Below are 16,697 nucleotides of genomic sequence, written 5' to 3' on the forward strand. Positions count from 1 at the left end.
GTTAGCTGTGTGCTAGGTGAGAAAGAGTTACAGATAATGAGACTTTGAAGCTTCTCTCCTGAGATGCTGTCTGACCCGCTGAGTTACTCCAGCTTGTGTCTATCTTCAATTCTCAATATCTTTGGCATTAGCATCTATAATACTAAAATTCTCGTTTGTTTGTTTGTTTGTTCCTGAACTAGAGCCAAAACGGTACACGATAGCGCAACAATTTTAGGCCCCACCTTACTCACTGTCGTCCCTTTGGTGCTAATGGAAGAAGTTTCATTGAAATCGGTGTTATGTTTTTAAAGTTATTCACATTTTAATGTTCAAATCTATCTCCTGGGGAGGGAGGGAGGGAGGGAGGGGGAGGAGGGAGGTTGAGGGGGATGGAGTGGAGGGGGAGGGAAGTGGGGAGGGGAGAGGGGAGGAGGGAGGGAGGGGGAAGGGGGGAGATGGAAGGGGGGGAGGGGGGAGAGGGGAGTGGGAGGGGGGAAGGAGAGGGGGCTGCACCAATGCAGGAGAGGTTTGGGCCCAACGGGTCCACTTAGTCTAGTATAATACTAATTATAATGTATTATAATACAATGATTGAATGGTTATATGGTGTAAGAAATGTTTCACCTCAAGGGCATCTGATGGAAGCGTGAACAGGATGTTACTTTATTCAAAGCACTAATGTTTATGGAACATAGTAGCCACAATCGGTAATCTTGCATTCCAGTGTCGGTCTCTCGTTAAATGTTGGTATCCCTTCCATTTGATTAAGAACTTCTGTGCCTGCTATCACGTGTCTGTCCAAGAAAAAGGAAAAAAAACAAAAAGTCAAGTCAGGCACGAATACACGTTGAAGGAAAATAAATCAACTCTGATTAACAGTGCATTCATTAGTCGTAGGAGCAGAATTAGGCCATTCGGCCCATCAAGTCTACCCCGCCATTCAATCATGGCTGATCTGTCTCTCACTCCCAACCCCATTCTCCTGCCTTCTCCCCCGTGACCCCTGACACCCGTTTTAATCAAGAATCTATCTATCTCTGCCTTAAATATATCCACTGACTTGACATTGAAATATCCACAGCCGTCTGTGGCAATGAATTCCACAGATTCACCACCCCCTGACTAAAGAAATTCCTCCTCATCTCCTTTGTAAAGGTACATCCTGTTATTCTGACGCTGTGGCCTCTGGTCCTTAACTTTCCCGCTAGTGGAAACATTATTTTAAGCAATATTTGAATTCTGCTTTAATTGAGTCGTGGAGCACGGAAACAGGTCCTTCGGCCCAAATGGTTCATGCCGATCATCTAAGGTAGTCCATTTGGCCCATATCTAGGGTTGCCAACTTTCTCACTCCCAAATAAGGGACAAGAGGTGACGTCACCGCCCCGTGCCCCACGTGACCTCACCCAGCCAGAGGCCATGTGCTCCCGCTCCACTAATGGCAGCCGCCTGGGCCAGGAGGCGGGTTGCTGCGCAACTTCTGGTAGGCGGTGTCCAGGCCACCAGGCCTTCAGGGGCACCCGGGCTACAGTATCCGGGCCTACAGTGTCCGGGCCTACAGTATCCGGGCCTACACTGTCCAGGCCTACAGCAGCCCCGGGCCTACAGTGTCCGGGCCTACAGTGTCCGGGCCTAACACGGGACAAGGGCGGTCCCGTACGGGACAAACCAATTTAGCCCAATATACGGGAAGTCCCGGCTAATATGGGACAGTTGGCAACCCTGCCCATATCCCTCTAAACCTTTCCTATCCATGTACCTGTCTAAATGTCCGTTAAATGTTGTTATCGTACCTGCCTCAACTACCTCCTCTGGCAGTTTATTCCATGCACCCATCACCCTCTGTGTGACAAGGTTACCCCCTCAGGTTCCTGATAAATCTTTCCCCTCTCATCTTATACCTATGTCCTCTGGTTCTTTATTCCCCTAGAAAAAGGTTCCGTCTGGCTACCTATGTCTCACATCATTTTATATGCTTCCATCTATATACTAAAACGCTCGTTTGTTTGTTCCTGAACTACAGCCAAAACGGTACATGACAGCGCGACAATTTCAGGCCCACCTTATTCACCGTCGTCCCTTTGGTGCTAATGGAAGAAGTTTCACTGAAATCAGTGTTATATTTTTTAAGTTATTCACATTTTAAAGTTTAAATCTATCTCCTAGGGAGGGAGGGGGGTGGGCGGCCCGGTGGCGCAGCGGTAGAGTTGCTGCCTTACAGCGAATGCAGTGCCGGAGACTCAGGTTCAATCCTGACTACGGGTGCTGTCTGTACGGAGTTTATACGTTCTCCCCGTGACCTGCGTGGGTTTTCTCCGAGATCTTCGGTTTCCTCCCACACTCCAAACACGTGCGGGTTTGTAGGTTAATTGGCTGGGCAAATGTTTTTTTTTAAATTGTCCCTAGTGTTAATGTGCGAGGATTGCTGGGCAGCGCGGACCCGGTGGGCCGAAGGGCCTGTTTCTGCGTTGTATCTCTAAATCTAAATCTAAGGAGGGGGGGAGGGAGGAAGGGAGGAGGGAAGGAGGAGGAAAGATAAGGGGGGTTGAGGGGGTTGGAGTGGGGGGGAGGGGAGGGGAAGGGGGCGAGGGAGGGTGAAGAGGGAGGGAGGGAGGGGGGGAGAAGGGGGGAGGGGACGGGGGGAGTGGGGGGAAGGGGAAGGAGAAAGTACTGCACCAATGCAGGAGAAGTTTGGGCCCAACAGGTCCATTTTGTATTATATAATTTAGTTATACCATTTAGCAACTTTCTGCATGAAACCAGCAGTATTGAGATGGGATTACAGAGACTCACCCAAATGAAACAAATTTGGTGTTCATCCAAAGTGCGGGCTGAAGGGTGATGTAGAACTGACTTCCATTGGTGTGTGGCCCCATGTTAGCCATTCCCAGGACTCCTCTCTTGCAGTGTGAGATTGCAAAGTTCTCATCTGGTGACAGAAAATGTACATCATCCACTTTAGCTATTGTTGGCAGCGATCCAACTATTTTCCTTTTGGAGCCCAGGAATATCAAGCATTTCATATCAATGATTCTTTATTGTTACACGTAGGGTTGCCAACTTCTAACTCCCAAATAAGGGACAAAGGGTGACGTCATCGTCCCGCGCCCCACGTCACCTCACCCAGCCAGTGGCCACGTGCTCCCGCTCCACCATCGGCGGCCGCCCGGTCCGGGTTGCTATGCAACCTCCGTTAGACGGCGCCCGGGCCTGCACTGTCCGGGACTACAGCGGCCCCCAGGCTACAGTGTCCGGGCCTACAGTGTGGAGGGGTGGAGGGGGGTGGGATTGGAGGGGGTGAGGGGAGGGGTGGAGGTGGGATTGGAGGGGGTGAGGGGAGGGGTGGGGGTGTGGGATTGGAGGGGGAGGGGTAGAGGGGGTGGGATTGGAGGGGGTGAGGGGAGGGGTGGAGGGGTGGGATTGGGGTGGGGGGGTGTGATTGGAGGGGGTGAGGGGAGGGGTGGAGGGGTGGGATTGGGGGGGTGAGGCGAGGGGTGGGATTGGATGGGGTGAGGGGGGTGGGATTGGAGGGGGTGAGGGGGTGGGATTGGAGGGGGTGAGGGGGGTGGGATTTGAGGGGGTAACTGAGGGGTTTGGGAGGTGAAACAGAAGGGGTGAGATTGGAGGGGATGAGGGGAGGGGTGGAGGGGGTGAGATTGGAGGGGTTGAGTGGAGGGGTGGAAGGGAGGGGTGGAGGGGTGGGATGGGAGGGGTGAGGGGAGGGGAGGGGTTGAGTGGAGAGGGTGAGGGGAGGGGTGGGATTGGAAGGGCTGGGATTGGAGGGGTTGAGTGGAGGGGTGGAGGGGGTGGGATTGGAGGGGGTGGGGGGAGTGGTTTGTGGGGGGAATTTGGAGTGTGGGGGAGATAGGGGTGGGGAAGGGGAGTGGACGGTTGATGATGTGCTTGCAGTTGGAAATAAAGAGGTCCAGAGAGGGAAGAAGGCCGCCCGGGGAGTCCTTGAGAAGGGGGAATGTTGGAGATGGGGGAAGGGGTGATCACTGGGAGGCAAGGACTCCGAGCAAGAGAAATGGCCAGAGGGGGACATTCATACACGTTTGGTCCAGGTAGGCCATGGCCTGAAGTGATAGGAGCTGAATTAGTCCATTCGGCCCATCAAGTCTACTCCGCCATTCAATCATGGCTGATCTATCTCTCCCTCCTAACCCCATTCTCCTGCCTTCTCCCCACAACCCCTGACACCCGTACTAATCGGGAATCTATCTATCTCCGCCTTCAAAATATCCACTGACTTGGCCTCCACAGCCTTCTGTGGCAATTAATTCCACAGATTCACCGCCCTCTGACTAAAGAAATTCCTCCCCTTCTCCTTTCTAAAGGTGCGTCCTTTAATTGTGAGGCTGTACCCTCTGGTCCTAGACTCTCCCACCAGTGGATACATCCTTGGGCCATTAGACTCCTGCTAAGCCAAGTTCCAGGTTTGGTGACACAACCTTCACCGATTATAGTAACGCCATGCACACGGTGGTCAGGCTTTCCCGTTACCTCGTGACCGTCTCATTCCGATCTTTTTTACCGTTAAATGTTTTTCCGTAGATAGACTTCCCACCGTCTCCTCGGTTTGACAGAACATCTATGATTTCACAAAAGAAAGACAGCTGTATGAGTTTCCCCCCTTTTCTGTCGTGGGGTAGACTGAGACCAAAGATAAACAGAGCAGAGCAAGATAGACCGCTCGACCCTAAAAACCGTAGTACGTCACGGCGCCATTTTAGTAGGCAGAAACTCGCAGAAACATTTTAAAAGAAAAATAACAAAAAGCTGTGAATTGATAGATGAGATATATTCTGCATTTTAATGGTGTCATCACACACACTGTTCTCCCACAACACTGATCACACTGCGAGAGGCAGAGCGAACGGCGGGTTTTGCCTACTAAAATGGCGGACGTTACGCTCCTTTGCGTACCACACTTCAGTATAGGAGATTTCAACGGAGTGGTCCATCTTGTTCCTCCAGTATCTTTGACCGAGACTGACTCCCCTCCCACCCCACGCCCCAATCTTTGCTCTTCCACAATCACCTTCCACTCGACACTTTAATTTCATGGTACACGTGTTTTGTGACTGTTGGCAGATCAATTTCCCTCCTGGGATAAATAAAGTTCTATCGTATCGTATCGTATATATCAAGAAAAAAGAATGTTTCAACTGTTCTATGACTGTAGTGTGTGGGATAGTGGTCGTGTGCTGGGGGGATCGAGGGTCACGGCAGACTCATTGACTTCCGTAAATTGTCCACAGTGTGTGTAGGATAGTGTTAGTGTGCAGGGTGATCGCTGGTCGGCGTGGACTCGGTGGGCCGAAGGACCTGTTTCCGCTCTGTATCTCTAAACTCTCATGTAATGGCACAGAGTGCAGGAGTAACTCAGCGGGTCAGGCAGCATCTGTGGAGAACATGGATAGGTGACAATAGACAATAGGTGCAGGAGGAGGCCATTCGGCCCTTCGAGCCAGCACCACCATTCAATGTGATCATGGCTGGTCATTCTCAATCAGTACCCCGTTCCTGCCTTCTCCCCATAACCCCTGACTCCACTAACCCTAACTCTCTCTTGAAAGCATCCAGAGAATGCGGCAGAGAATTCCACAGATTCACTACTCCCTGAGTGAAAAAGTTCTTCCTCATCTCTGTTCTAAATAGCCTACCCCTTCTTCTTAAACTGTGGCCCCTGGTTCTGGACTCCCCCAACATTGGGAACATTTTTCCTGCCTCTAACTTGTCCAATCCCTTAATAATCCTATATGTTTCATGAATCCCTCTCATCCTTCTAAATTCCAGCGTATACAAGCCTAATCGCTCCAGTCTTTCAACATCCAAACATGGATTGGTGACGTTTCACAGAGTGCTGCAGTAACTCAGCGGGTCAGGCAGCATCTGTGGAGAACATGGACAGGTGACGTTTCACAGAGTGCTGCAGTAACTCAGCGGGTCAGGCAGCATCTGTGGAGACATCGATAGATGACGTTTCACAGAGTGCTGGAGTAACTCAGCGGGTCAGGCAGCATCTGTGGAGAACATGGATAGGTGACGTTTTGCTTCAGGACATTTCTTCAAATAAATAGTTTTTCTGTTTCACCTCCTCCTTGAATCCAGCCATTCTTCACCAGTCTGTGGAATATAGTTCCTTTGTAGCACAGCTGTGAGTCTGTAGACGTGGACCCCGTCTCTGCAGTACACAACGTCTCAAAGTTCTTACACGTTTTCGGACACGTATCTGTAAAAAGCTTTGAAACGTCATTGATTAGTAACCTGTGTAAGAAGGAACTGCAGATGCTGGTTTACACCGGAGACAGGCACAAAATGCTGGAGTAACTCAGCGGGTCAGGCAGCATCTCTGGAGAACATGGATAGGTGACGTTTCACAGAGTGCTGGAGTAACTCAGCGGGTCAGGCAGCATCTCTGGAGAACATGGCTTGGTGATGTTTCAGGTCGAGACCCTTCTTCAGACAGATTACTAATAATTCCTTATTAGCTGACTCTCAACCTGTGACGCAGTGAGGCAGCAACTCTACCGCTGTGCCACTGTGCTGGAGATCTGTGTCCGTTCCTGACCTCAGGTGCTGTCTGTGTGGAGTTTGCCCGTTCTCCCTGTGTGCCAGTCAATCAGCCTCTGTAAATTGTGTGTAGGGAGTGGATGGGAAAGTGGGATAACACAGAACTATTGTGAGCGGGTGGTCGATGGCCGGCTTGGACTCGGTGGGCCGAAGGACCTTGGTTCTGTGCTGTATCTTTCAATCAATCAATCATACATTTATCATTACATTTAAGATCAATTATTCACTTGTTAATTAGTCAAAGAGTCATTCAGCGTGGAAACAGGCCCTTCGGCTTAACTTGCCCACGCTGACCAAAATGCCCCTGTCCTGTCCATGTACCTGTCTAAGTGTTTCTTAAACATTGCGATAGTCCCTGCCTCAACCACCTCCTCTGGCAGCTCGTTCCATACACCCACTGCCCTTTGTGTGAAAAAGTTACCCCTCAGATTCCTAATAAATCTTTTCCCCTCCATCTTAAACCTGGTCCTCGATTCCCCTACTCTGGGCAAGAGATTATGCGTCTCCCGATCTATTCCTCTCATGATTTTATACACTGAACACACTCTAATTCTGAAGATAGGAGGGCAGAAAATAACTTGTCACCACATCCCTTACCTCAAATAACAATCTCCCGACAGGCTGTTCATTTATGGCAATCAACATGTAGACAAATGTGTGCTGCAAGGAAACATAGACATAAAACATTAAATATTAAAAACATACAGTTTCCTCAGTCAGAGAGAGGTAGGTGAATCTGTGGATTTATTTGGCACAGAAGGCTGTGGAGGTCCAGTCAGTGGATATTTTCAAGGCAGAGATAGATTCTTGATTAGTACGGGTGTCAGGGGATATGGGAGAAGGCAGGAGAATGGGGTTAGGAGGGAGAGATAGATGAGCCATGATTGAATGGCAGAGTAGATTTGATGGACTGAATGGCCTGATTTTGCTCCCATCATGAACTTATAACTCCGTTTAAGAATAATGGGTAGTCCATTTAGAACTGAGATGAGGAAAAACTTTTTCAGTCAGAGAGTTGTGAATCTGTGGAATTCTCTGCCTCAGAAGGCACTTGAGGTCAATTCAGTGGATGCATTCAAGAGAGAGCTGGATAGAGCTCTTAGGGATAGCGGAGTCAGGGGGTATGGGGAGAAGGCAGGAACGGGGTACTGATTGAGAATGATCAGCCATGATCACATTGAATGGCGGTGCTGGCTCGAAGGGCCGAATGGCCTCCTCCTGCACCTATTGTCTATTGTCTATTGTTCAGGCAGCATCTCTGGAGGACATGGATAGGTGACGTTTCACAGAGTGCTGGAGTAACTCAGCGGGTCAGGCAGCATCTGTGGAGAACATGGATAGGTGACATTTTGGGTCAAGACCCTTCTTCAGTTTCTCGGACTGGGAATTGGGGCAGGAATGCAGGTGAGTTGACTTCCCCGGCCTGGTGGCAGAAGGTTCAAAAGCTTGAAAAGGCACACCACCAATAATAGGTAAAAGTCTTACTTCTTCTCCATGTTTTCAGGGTCCTCTGTGCTGATTCTGAAGCTATCTTATTTGATAAAGGACAGAGGCCTGTGGCTGTGTTAGTCCTTAGTAGTGCACGTTGTTGGGACTCACCTTAGTGTTCTTCAGGAACGCTGAATAAAAGTCGGCTGTGAGTGCATAATACAGCGCTGGCGGTCTGTAGTCAATGTAAGCAAACTCCATCTTGGCCCACTCCAGGAAATCCTTCTCGTCACCCAGCAACTGGCCATCGAGGAAGCACATCACGCAGGAGCTGAAACCCCATATATCACTATCTCCTACCTGCCAAAATCAATCACAGTGCGTAGGAAGGGACTACAGGTGAAGATAAGATACATAATGCTGGAGTAACTCAGCGGGACAGGCAGTAAGTAGGGTTGCCAACTGTTCCGTATTAGCCAGGACATCCCGTATTTTGCGCTAAATTGGCTTGTCCCGTACGGGACCGCTCTTGTCCCGTATTAGGGCCGGGGGGCGCTGTGGGCCCGGATGTTGTAGGCCTGGACGCTGTAGGTCCGGACAGTGTAGGTCCGGACAGTGTAGGTCCTGACAGTGTAGCTCCGTACAGTGTAGGCCCGGAGGCCACTGTAGGTCCGGACAGTGTAGGCCCAGACAGTGTAGGTATGGACAGTGTAGACCCGGACGGTGTAAGTTCGGACAGTGTAGGCCCAGAGGCCACTGTAGGTCCGGACAGTGTAGGCCCGGACAGTGTAGGTATGGACAGTGTAGGCCTGGAGGCCCGGGCGCCGCCTAACGGAGGTTGCATAGCAACCCGCCTCCCAGCCCGGGTGACCGCCTTTGGTGGAGCGGGAGCACGTGGCCGCTGGCTGGGAGAGGTCACATCGGGCGCGGGGCAGTGACATCACCTTGTCCCTTATTTGGGAGTGAGATAGTTGGCACCCCTAACAGGCAGCATCTCTGGAGAGAAGGATTGGTTGACGTTTCAGGTCGAGACCACACTTCAGACTTCATCCAGCGATGCTGCCTGTCCCGCTGAGTTACTCTAGGTTTTTGTGTCTAAAAACAATCACAACTTACACACAAACACACACACACACATACACAAACACACACACACACACACACACAAACACACACACACACACACACACACACACACACAAACACACACACACACACACACACATACACAAACACACACACACACACACACATACACATACACACACACACAAACACACACACACACACACACACATACACAAACACACACACACACATACACACATACACATAGACACACATACACACACATACACATACACATAGACACACACACACAGAATATAGAACAGTACAATGCAGCAACAGAGCTTTCGGCCTACAGTGTCCGTGCCAACGAACAACTAATCTCCTCTGCCTTGCACAGCACGTGATCCACATCAATCTAACGATGCCGGAGTGATAGAGCTGCTGCCTCACAGCGCCACAGAATCGGGCTCGATCCTGACTACAAACGGGAAGGAAATGACTGCAGGTAGACACCAAAAGCTGGAGTAACTCAAAATAACTGCTCCCGTTTCAGGCTTGCAGTCACTAATTGGCCCTAGATTCTGCCTTCAGTCGCAGGGTTATTTCACAGTGTGATGTACTGAACCTATTAGCCGTAGTGCACTTTGATACTATGCTGTCTAAAACTAGTAACTTTGCAAGCCCCCAACTCTAGAAGCTCCCCTCCTTTGTAACTCATAGAGCCACAGAGTCCCTGCTTCTCAGGTAGAGCCAGGGCCTGTATTGTGTCATAGTCATAGAGTGATACAGCTGGAAACTGGCCCTTCGGCCCAACTTGCCAATGCTGACCAACAGGCTCCACCTACAAAATTAGGAGGGCGTCTTGAAATCCCTGCATGGCATGTAGTGACGATCCTTCGGGACCTTTGTTTGTTTGTTTTATTTAGGTTTCTAGCAGTCCACGTGTGCTTTAGAGAAGTGGGAGGGATATAATTAGTGGGTCAGAGGTGTACTTTAGTTGAGTTTAGTTTAGTTTAGTTCTACAGCATGGAAACAGGTCTTTTGGCCCATCAAGTCCGCACCGACCAGTGATCCCCGCACACTAACGCTAACTTATAGGGCGGCACGGTAGCGCAGCGGTAGAGTTGCTGCTTTACAGCGAATGCAGCGCCGGTGACTCTGGTTGGATCCTGACTACGGGTGCTGTCTGTACGGAGTTTGTACGTTCTCCCCGTGACCTGCGTGGGTTTTCTCCGAGATCTTCGGTTTCCTCCCACACTGACTGGGTGAATGTAAAAATTGTCCCTAGTGTGTGTACTAGGATATGTTAGTGTGCGGGGATCGCTGGGCGGCACGGACTTGGTGGGCCGAAAAGGCCTGTTTCCGGCTGTATATATATGATATGATGATAACTACACCCACCAGGGACAATTTACCCTTATACCAAGCCAATTAACCTACAAACCTGCACGTCTTTGGAGTGTGGGAGGAAACCGGAGATCTCGGAGAAAACCCACGCGGGTCATGGGGAGAACGTACAAACTCCGTACAGACAGCACCCGTAGTCGGGATGGAACCCGGGTCTCTGGCGCTGTAAGGCAGCAACTCTACCGCTGCGCCACCGTGCAGCCCTGTACTGTTGAATGTTTATTACGTGACCTCTGTTGGACCGGCAAAATGGATAATCCGACAAGGCTCTGGAACCGAGGGTGCCGGAAACAAACTTTCATAAGGCGGCACGGTGGCACGGCGGTAGAGTTGCTGCCTCACAGCGAATGCAGCGCCGGACACCCGGGTTCGATCCCGACCACGGGCGCCGTCTGTACGGAGTTTGTACGTTCTCCCCGTGACCCACATGGGTTTTCTCCGAGATCTTCGGTTTCCTCCCACACTCCAAAGACGTGCAGGTTTGTGGGTTAATTGGCTTGGTTAATGTAAAAATTGTCCCGAGTGGGTGTAGGATAGTGTTAATGTCCGGGGATCGCTGGTCGGCACGGATCCGGTGGGCCGAAGGGCCTGTTTGCGCGCTGTATCTCTAAAACTATAAAACTAAAACCTCATAAGTGATAGGTGTAGAATTAGGCCATTCGGCCCATCAAGTCTACTCCGCCATTCAATCATGGCTGATCTGTCTCTCCCTCCCAACCCCATTTTCCTGCCTTCTCCCCATAACCCCTGACACCCGTACTAATCAAGAATCTATCTATCTCTGCCTTAAAAATAACCACTGACTTGGCCTCCACAGCCTTCTGTGGCAAAGAGTTCCACAGATTCACCACCCTCTGACTAAAGAAATTTCTCCTCATCTCCTTCCTACAAGAACGTCCTTCAATTCTGAGGCTGTGGCTTCTAGTCCTAGACTCTCCCACGTCCACACTATCCTATGTTGACCTGGTACGTGAAGCTTCTTTTAAATGACATACTGTATGAAATGGTGCAAATACCTTCTTCCTTTGAGCCAAGTAATTGTCCCAGGCAAAGTCCAGCAGTGGGTGTATCACCAGCTCGGTGATCGAAGAAGGAAAGTCCAGCTTTAGGATCTTTGAGAAAAGAAGCACTTCGATTTTAATTCCTTTTTAACTTTTAGCCCGAAGATAGACACAGAAAGCTGGAGGAACTCAGCGGACCAGGCAGCATCTCCGGAGAGAAGGCATGGGTGACGTTTCGGGTCTCTATGCATTTAGTATTTATGGATTGTTGTTGAACGTTAATTAAACAAAGCAAGGAAGCAATGTAGGTGAGAGGGGCAAGATTTAATAACAACCTGAGGGGCAACTTTTTCACTCAGAAGGTAGTGGGTAGGGTTGCCAACTGTCCCGTATTAGCAGGGACATCCTGTATTTTGGGCTAAATTGGTTTGTCCCTTATGGGACTGCCCTTGTCCCGTATTAGGCCCGGGGGGCACTGTAGGCCCAGACACTGTAGGCCTGGGGGCCGCTGTAGGCCCGGACCATGTAGGCCCGGACACTGTAGGCCCGGGGGCCACTGTAGGCCCGGACACCACTGTCGGCCCGGACACCACTGTCGGCCTGGACAGTGTAGGCTAAGGGAGTGTGTTCGGGTAGCGGGGCCGAGTGTGTTCGCCTAATGGAGGTTGCATAGCAACCCGCCTCCAGGCCCGGGTGACCGTAATTGGTGGAGCGTGAGCACATGGCCGCTGGCTGGGTGAGGTCACGTGGGAAGCGGGCGGTGACGTCACCTTTTGTCCCTTATTTGGGAATTAGAAAGTTGGCAACCGTAGTAGTGGTGTACGGAATGAGCTGCCAGGGGAGGGAGTTGAGGCAGGGACTACAACAACATTTAAAAGACACTTGGTCAGGTACATGGATGGAAAAGGTTTAGGGGAATATGGGGAAAATGCGGGCAGGTAGGACGAGTGTAGATGAGGCATAGTGATTGTAGTGGGCATCTTGGTTGGTTTGGATAAGTTGGGCCAAAGGGCCTGTTTCCGTGCTGTATCTCCACAACAACATTTAAGAGACACCAGGTCAGGTTGCCAGCTGTCCCGTATTAGCCGGGACATCCTGTATTTTGGGCTAAAGTGGTTTGTCCCGTACGGGACCGCCCTTGTCCCATATTAGGCCCGGTCGGCACTGTAGGCCCGGACACTGTAGGCCCGGACACTGTAGGCCCGGACACTGTATGCCCGGACACTGTATGCCCGGACACTGTAGGCCCGGACACTGTAGGCCCGGACACTGTAGGCCTGGTCACTGTAGGCCAGGACACTGTAGGCCAGGACACTGTAGGCCCGGACACTGTAGGCCCGGTCACTGTAGGCCCAGTCACTGTAGGCCCGGACACTGTATGCCCGGACACTGTAGGCCCTGACACTGTAGGCCTGGACACTGTATGCCCGGACACTGTAGGCCCTGACACTGTAGGCCTGGACACTGTAGGCCGACACTGTAGCCCGGGGACCGCTGTAGTCCCAGACAGTGTAGGTCCGGGCGCTGCCCAATGGAGGTTGTGTATCAACCCGCCTCCCGGCCCGGTTGGCCGCCATTGTGGAGCCGGGAGCACATGGCCGCTGGCTGGGTGAGGTCACGTGGGGCGCGGGGCGGTGACGTCACCTTATCCCTTATTTGGGAGTGAGGAAGTAGGCAACCCTAGGTACATGGAGAGGAAAGGTTCAAAGGGATGTGGGCCAAACGTGGGCAAGTGGGACGTGTTGGGCTGAGGGGCCTGTTTCTGTGCTGTGTAAATCACCTGGGCAGTCACTCTGACTGTGTGGAACCTTGTATCTTGCAGACGTCCCACCACCTCTAACTTGAAAGACGGATTCATCTTGTGCTATAGTCCGTTCACAGCTTCATGGGACGGTTCACCAACAGCGCGGAGACACTTGGGCAGATAGATGTCCACAGGCTGGTGGCTCAGCATTTCGCAGAGGGAGGCAGCTCCTCAGCTCGGATGAAGCCACTCAGAGCGATCACGTCACCATCAAGAGACATTCACAATTAATCATTTGTGATGTCACCGCTAATTCACCTCCAGCATCAATTTCCTCCTTTCAAGACCGGCACGGCCGGCATGGCAGTAGAGTTGCTGCCTCACAGCGCCACAGACCTGGGTTCCATCCTGACCTCGGCTGCTCTCTGTACGGAGTTCGGACTTTCTCCCCGTGACCTGCGTGGGTTTTCTCCAGCTGCTCCCGTTTCCTCCCACACTCCAAAGACGTGCACAGTTTGGTTTGGGAACAGCTCCATCCAAGACTGCAAGAAATTGCAGCAAATTGTGGACCCAGCCCTGACCATCACACACACCAACCTCCCTTCCACTGACACCATTTCTACCTCACGCTGCCTCGGCAAGGCCAGCAGCATAATCAAGGACCAGGCTCACCCCGGCCACTCCCTCTTCTCCCCTCTCCCATCGGGCAAGAGGTACAGAAGTGTGAAAACGCACACCTCCAGATTCAGGGACAGTTTCTTCCCAGCTGTTATCAGGCAACTGAACCATCCTACCACAACCAGAGAGCAGTGCTGAACTACTATCTACCTCATGGGTGACCCTCAGACTATCCTTGATCGGACTTTACTGGCTTTACCTTGTTCTAAACGTTATCCCCTTATTTTGTATTTGTACACTGTGAATGGCTCGATTGTAATTATATTGTCCTACCGCTAACCGGTTAGCACGCAACAAAAAGCTTTTCACTGTGACACGTGACATTAAACTAAACTAAAAGGTTTGTAGGTAAATTGGTTTCTGTAAAATAGTAAATTGGCCCTAGTGTGTAGGATAGTGTTAATGTGCGGGGATCGCTGGTCGGTGCGGACTCAGTGGGCCGAAAGGCCTAGTTCTGCGCTGTATCCCTGAACTAAACTGAAAAGGTACCTCTCGCCTCCCCCTTCAACTGTGTAACTCTTATGTATAGTATGTGTTGAGTACATACCAATGACCTTAGCATCTTTTTGTGGTATGATATTTGATAGACAATAGACAATAGGTGCAGGAGGAGGCCATTCGGCCCTTCGAGCCAGCACTGCCATTCAATGTGATCATGGCTGATCATTCTCAATCAGTACCCCGTTCCTGCCTTCTCCCCATACCCCCTGACTCCGCTATCCTTAAGAGCTCTATCTAGCTCTCTCTTGAATGCGTTCAGAGAATTGGCCTCCACTGCCTTCTGAGGCAGAGAATTCCACTGATTCACAACTCTCTGACTGAAAAAGTTTTTCCTCATCTCAGTTCTAAATGGCCTACCCCTTATTCTTAAACTGTGGCCCCTTGTTCTGGACTCCCCCAACATTGGGAACATGTTTCCTGCCTCTAACGTGTCCAACCCCTTAATAATCTTATACGTTTCGATAAGATCTCCTCTCATCCTTCTAAATTCCAACATTTTTTTTTTTTACCGCTGCAAATTTGGGGAGAAGTTTGCCATCACTAAAGAATATTCTGGCCAAGCTGGCCATACGGCTGCCTGCCCCTTTTCTGTGGTTACGTCCGCGCCCGGGTGGTGTTAGAGAGGGACTACGCGCTGTCCACGGGCATCCTGGGGGATTTCCAGGACCGCTGGGCACTGCAGGGCGGTGGAATGTATCCTGGATAGGGATTGTAACACAGCTGTATTGTAATTCATTTAGTATATTTGTTTGCCTTGTATTATGGTGGCGGGTTCAGTTTTGTTTTATTGTACCGTAAATATTATTTTTAATAATTGAATAATGTTTTTTGATTAAAAAAAAAAAGAATATTCTGGACTGGGTCCTGAGAGATAGGAAATGTGACACAACTATTTCAGAATTTAGAGAGAGGGAAAACAGACCCATTCGCCTGACCTCAGTAACCGAGCTAATGCTGGAATTTGGAATAAACGATGTAATCCTGACACAGCTGGAAAATAAATAATATTAAGCAGCTTCATCTTGGATTTATGAGAGAAAGATCATGTTCGACCAATCTAGGGTTAGTGGTGCGAGGTGCAAAGTTTAAAGGAGATTAAAGTTTAAAGTTTAAAGACATTTTGGCGGGTACAGCGCGGAAACAGACCCTTTGGCCCACCGAGTCCGCGCCGACCAGCGATCCCCGCACTCTAACCCACTATCCCACACACACTAGGGCCAATTTACAATTTTTACAGAAGCCAATTAACCTACAAACCTGTAAGTCTTTGGACTGTGGGAGGAAACCGGAGGACCCGAAGAAAACCCACGCAGTCAAGGTGAGAATGTAAAACTCCGTACAGACAGCACCCGGAGGCAGGATCGAACCCGGGTCTCCAGCGCTGGGAGGCAGCAACTCTACCGCTGCGCCGGCGTGCCACCCCCAGTAGCAAGGCGGATTTCCTACCTCAGTGAATTTAATGGGTTTTTATGGTCATCAGCGTTACACTCTGAATTTATTTCATTCATGAACTAAACTTACCCACCCCATTAATCCAAGTGTTAATACTAGTCCAGTAGATTTTAGATTTAGTATAAACACTGCCACTGCCATAAATACTGAGATCTCAGTATTCATAACTTATGCCTCGATTAAAACAACCTCTAACCAAGGCAGCAAAACGTTTTAATCTCCTGTACACTTTGCCTGGCAGGAGGCGGGATTGGTGAGGCAGCCGATGACTTCTAGCTGCAAGGACGGAGCCATGCTGAAAGGCGAAACTGTAAACAGACAAGGAGTTTCCATGGAGAAGGTCAAGGTTCTGCAGTTACTCCCCAGTAGGGTTGCCAACTTTCTAACTCCCAAATAAGGGACAAGGTGACGTCACCGCCCCGCGCCTCACGTGATCTCAACCAGTCAGTGGCCACGTGCTCCCGCTCCACCAATGGCGGCCGCCCGGGCCGGGAGGTGGGTTGCTACGCAACCTCCGTTAGGCGAACACATTCGGCCCTGCTCCCTGAACACACTCCGTTAGCCTACACTGTCCGGGCCTACACTGTCCGGGCCTACAGCGGCCCCAGGGTCTACAGTGTCCGGGCCCACAGCATCTCCCGGGCCTAGTGTCCGGGCCTACAGCGGCCCCTGGGTCTACAATGTCCGGGCCCACAGCACCCCCCGGGCCTAATAGGGGGCAAGGGCGGTCTCGTACAGGACAAACAAATTTAGCCCAAAATACAGGATCTCCTGGCCAATATGGGACAGTTGGCAACCCTACTACTAAACCCAACCCCAGCCACTAAAATAGGGCAAGCCAGACTCACACTACCTAC

The 16,697-nt window shown here is 50.7% G+C and overlaps 1 protein-coding gene across 1 annotated transcript; it reads right to left on the reverse strand.

Annotated features, from left to right (window-relative positions):
- Positions 1 to 466: 466 nt before the first annotated feature.
- On the reverse strand, positions 467 to 13,323 carry ppil6 (peptidylprolyl isomerase (cyclophilin)-like 6). Its single transcript, XM_078400260.1, has 8 exons — positions 13,246 to 13,323; positions 11,481 to 11,576; positions 8,158 to 8,346; positions 7,156 to 7,218; positions 6,080 to 6,227; positions 4,517 to 4,573; positions 2,776 to 2,911; positions 467 to 776 (listed from the first exon to the last, which is right to left on the reverse strand). The coding sequence occupies exons 1-8, from the start codon at positions 13,321 to 13,323 to the stop codon at positions 665 to 667; spliced, it is 879 nt and encodes a 292-aa protein (XP_078256386.1). The 3' UTR covers positions 467 to 664.
- Positions 13,324 to 16,697: the final 3,374 nt, after the last annotated feature.

Source organism: Rhinoraja longicauda, chromosome 5 (assembly GCF_053455715.1).
Source record: "Rhinoraja longicauda isolate Sanriku21f chromosome 5, sRhiLon1.1, whole genome shotgun sequence".
Lineage (NCBI taxonomy): Eukaryota > Metazoa > Chordata > Chondrichthyes > Rajiformes > Arhynchobatidae > Rhinoraja > Rhinoraja longicauda.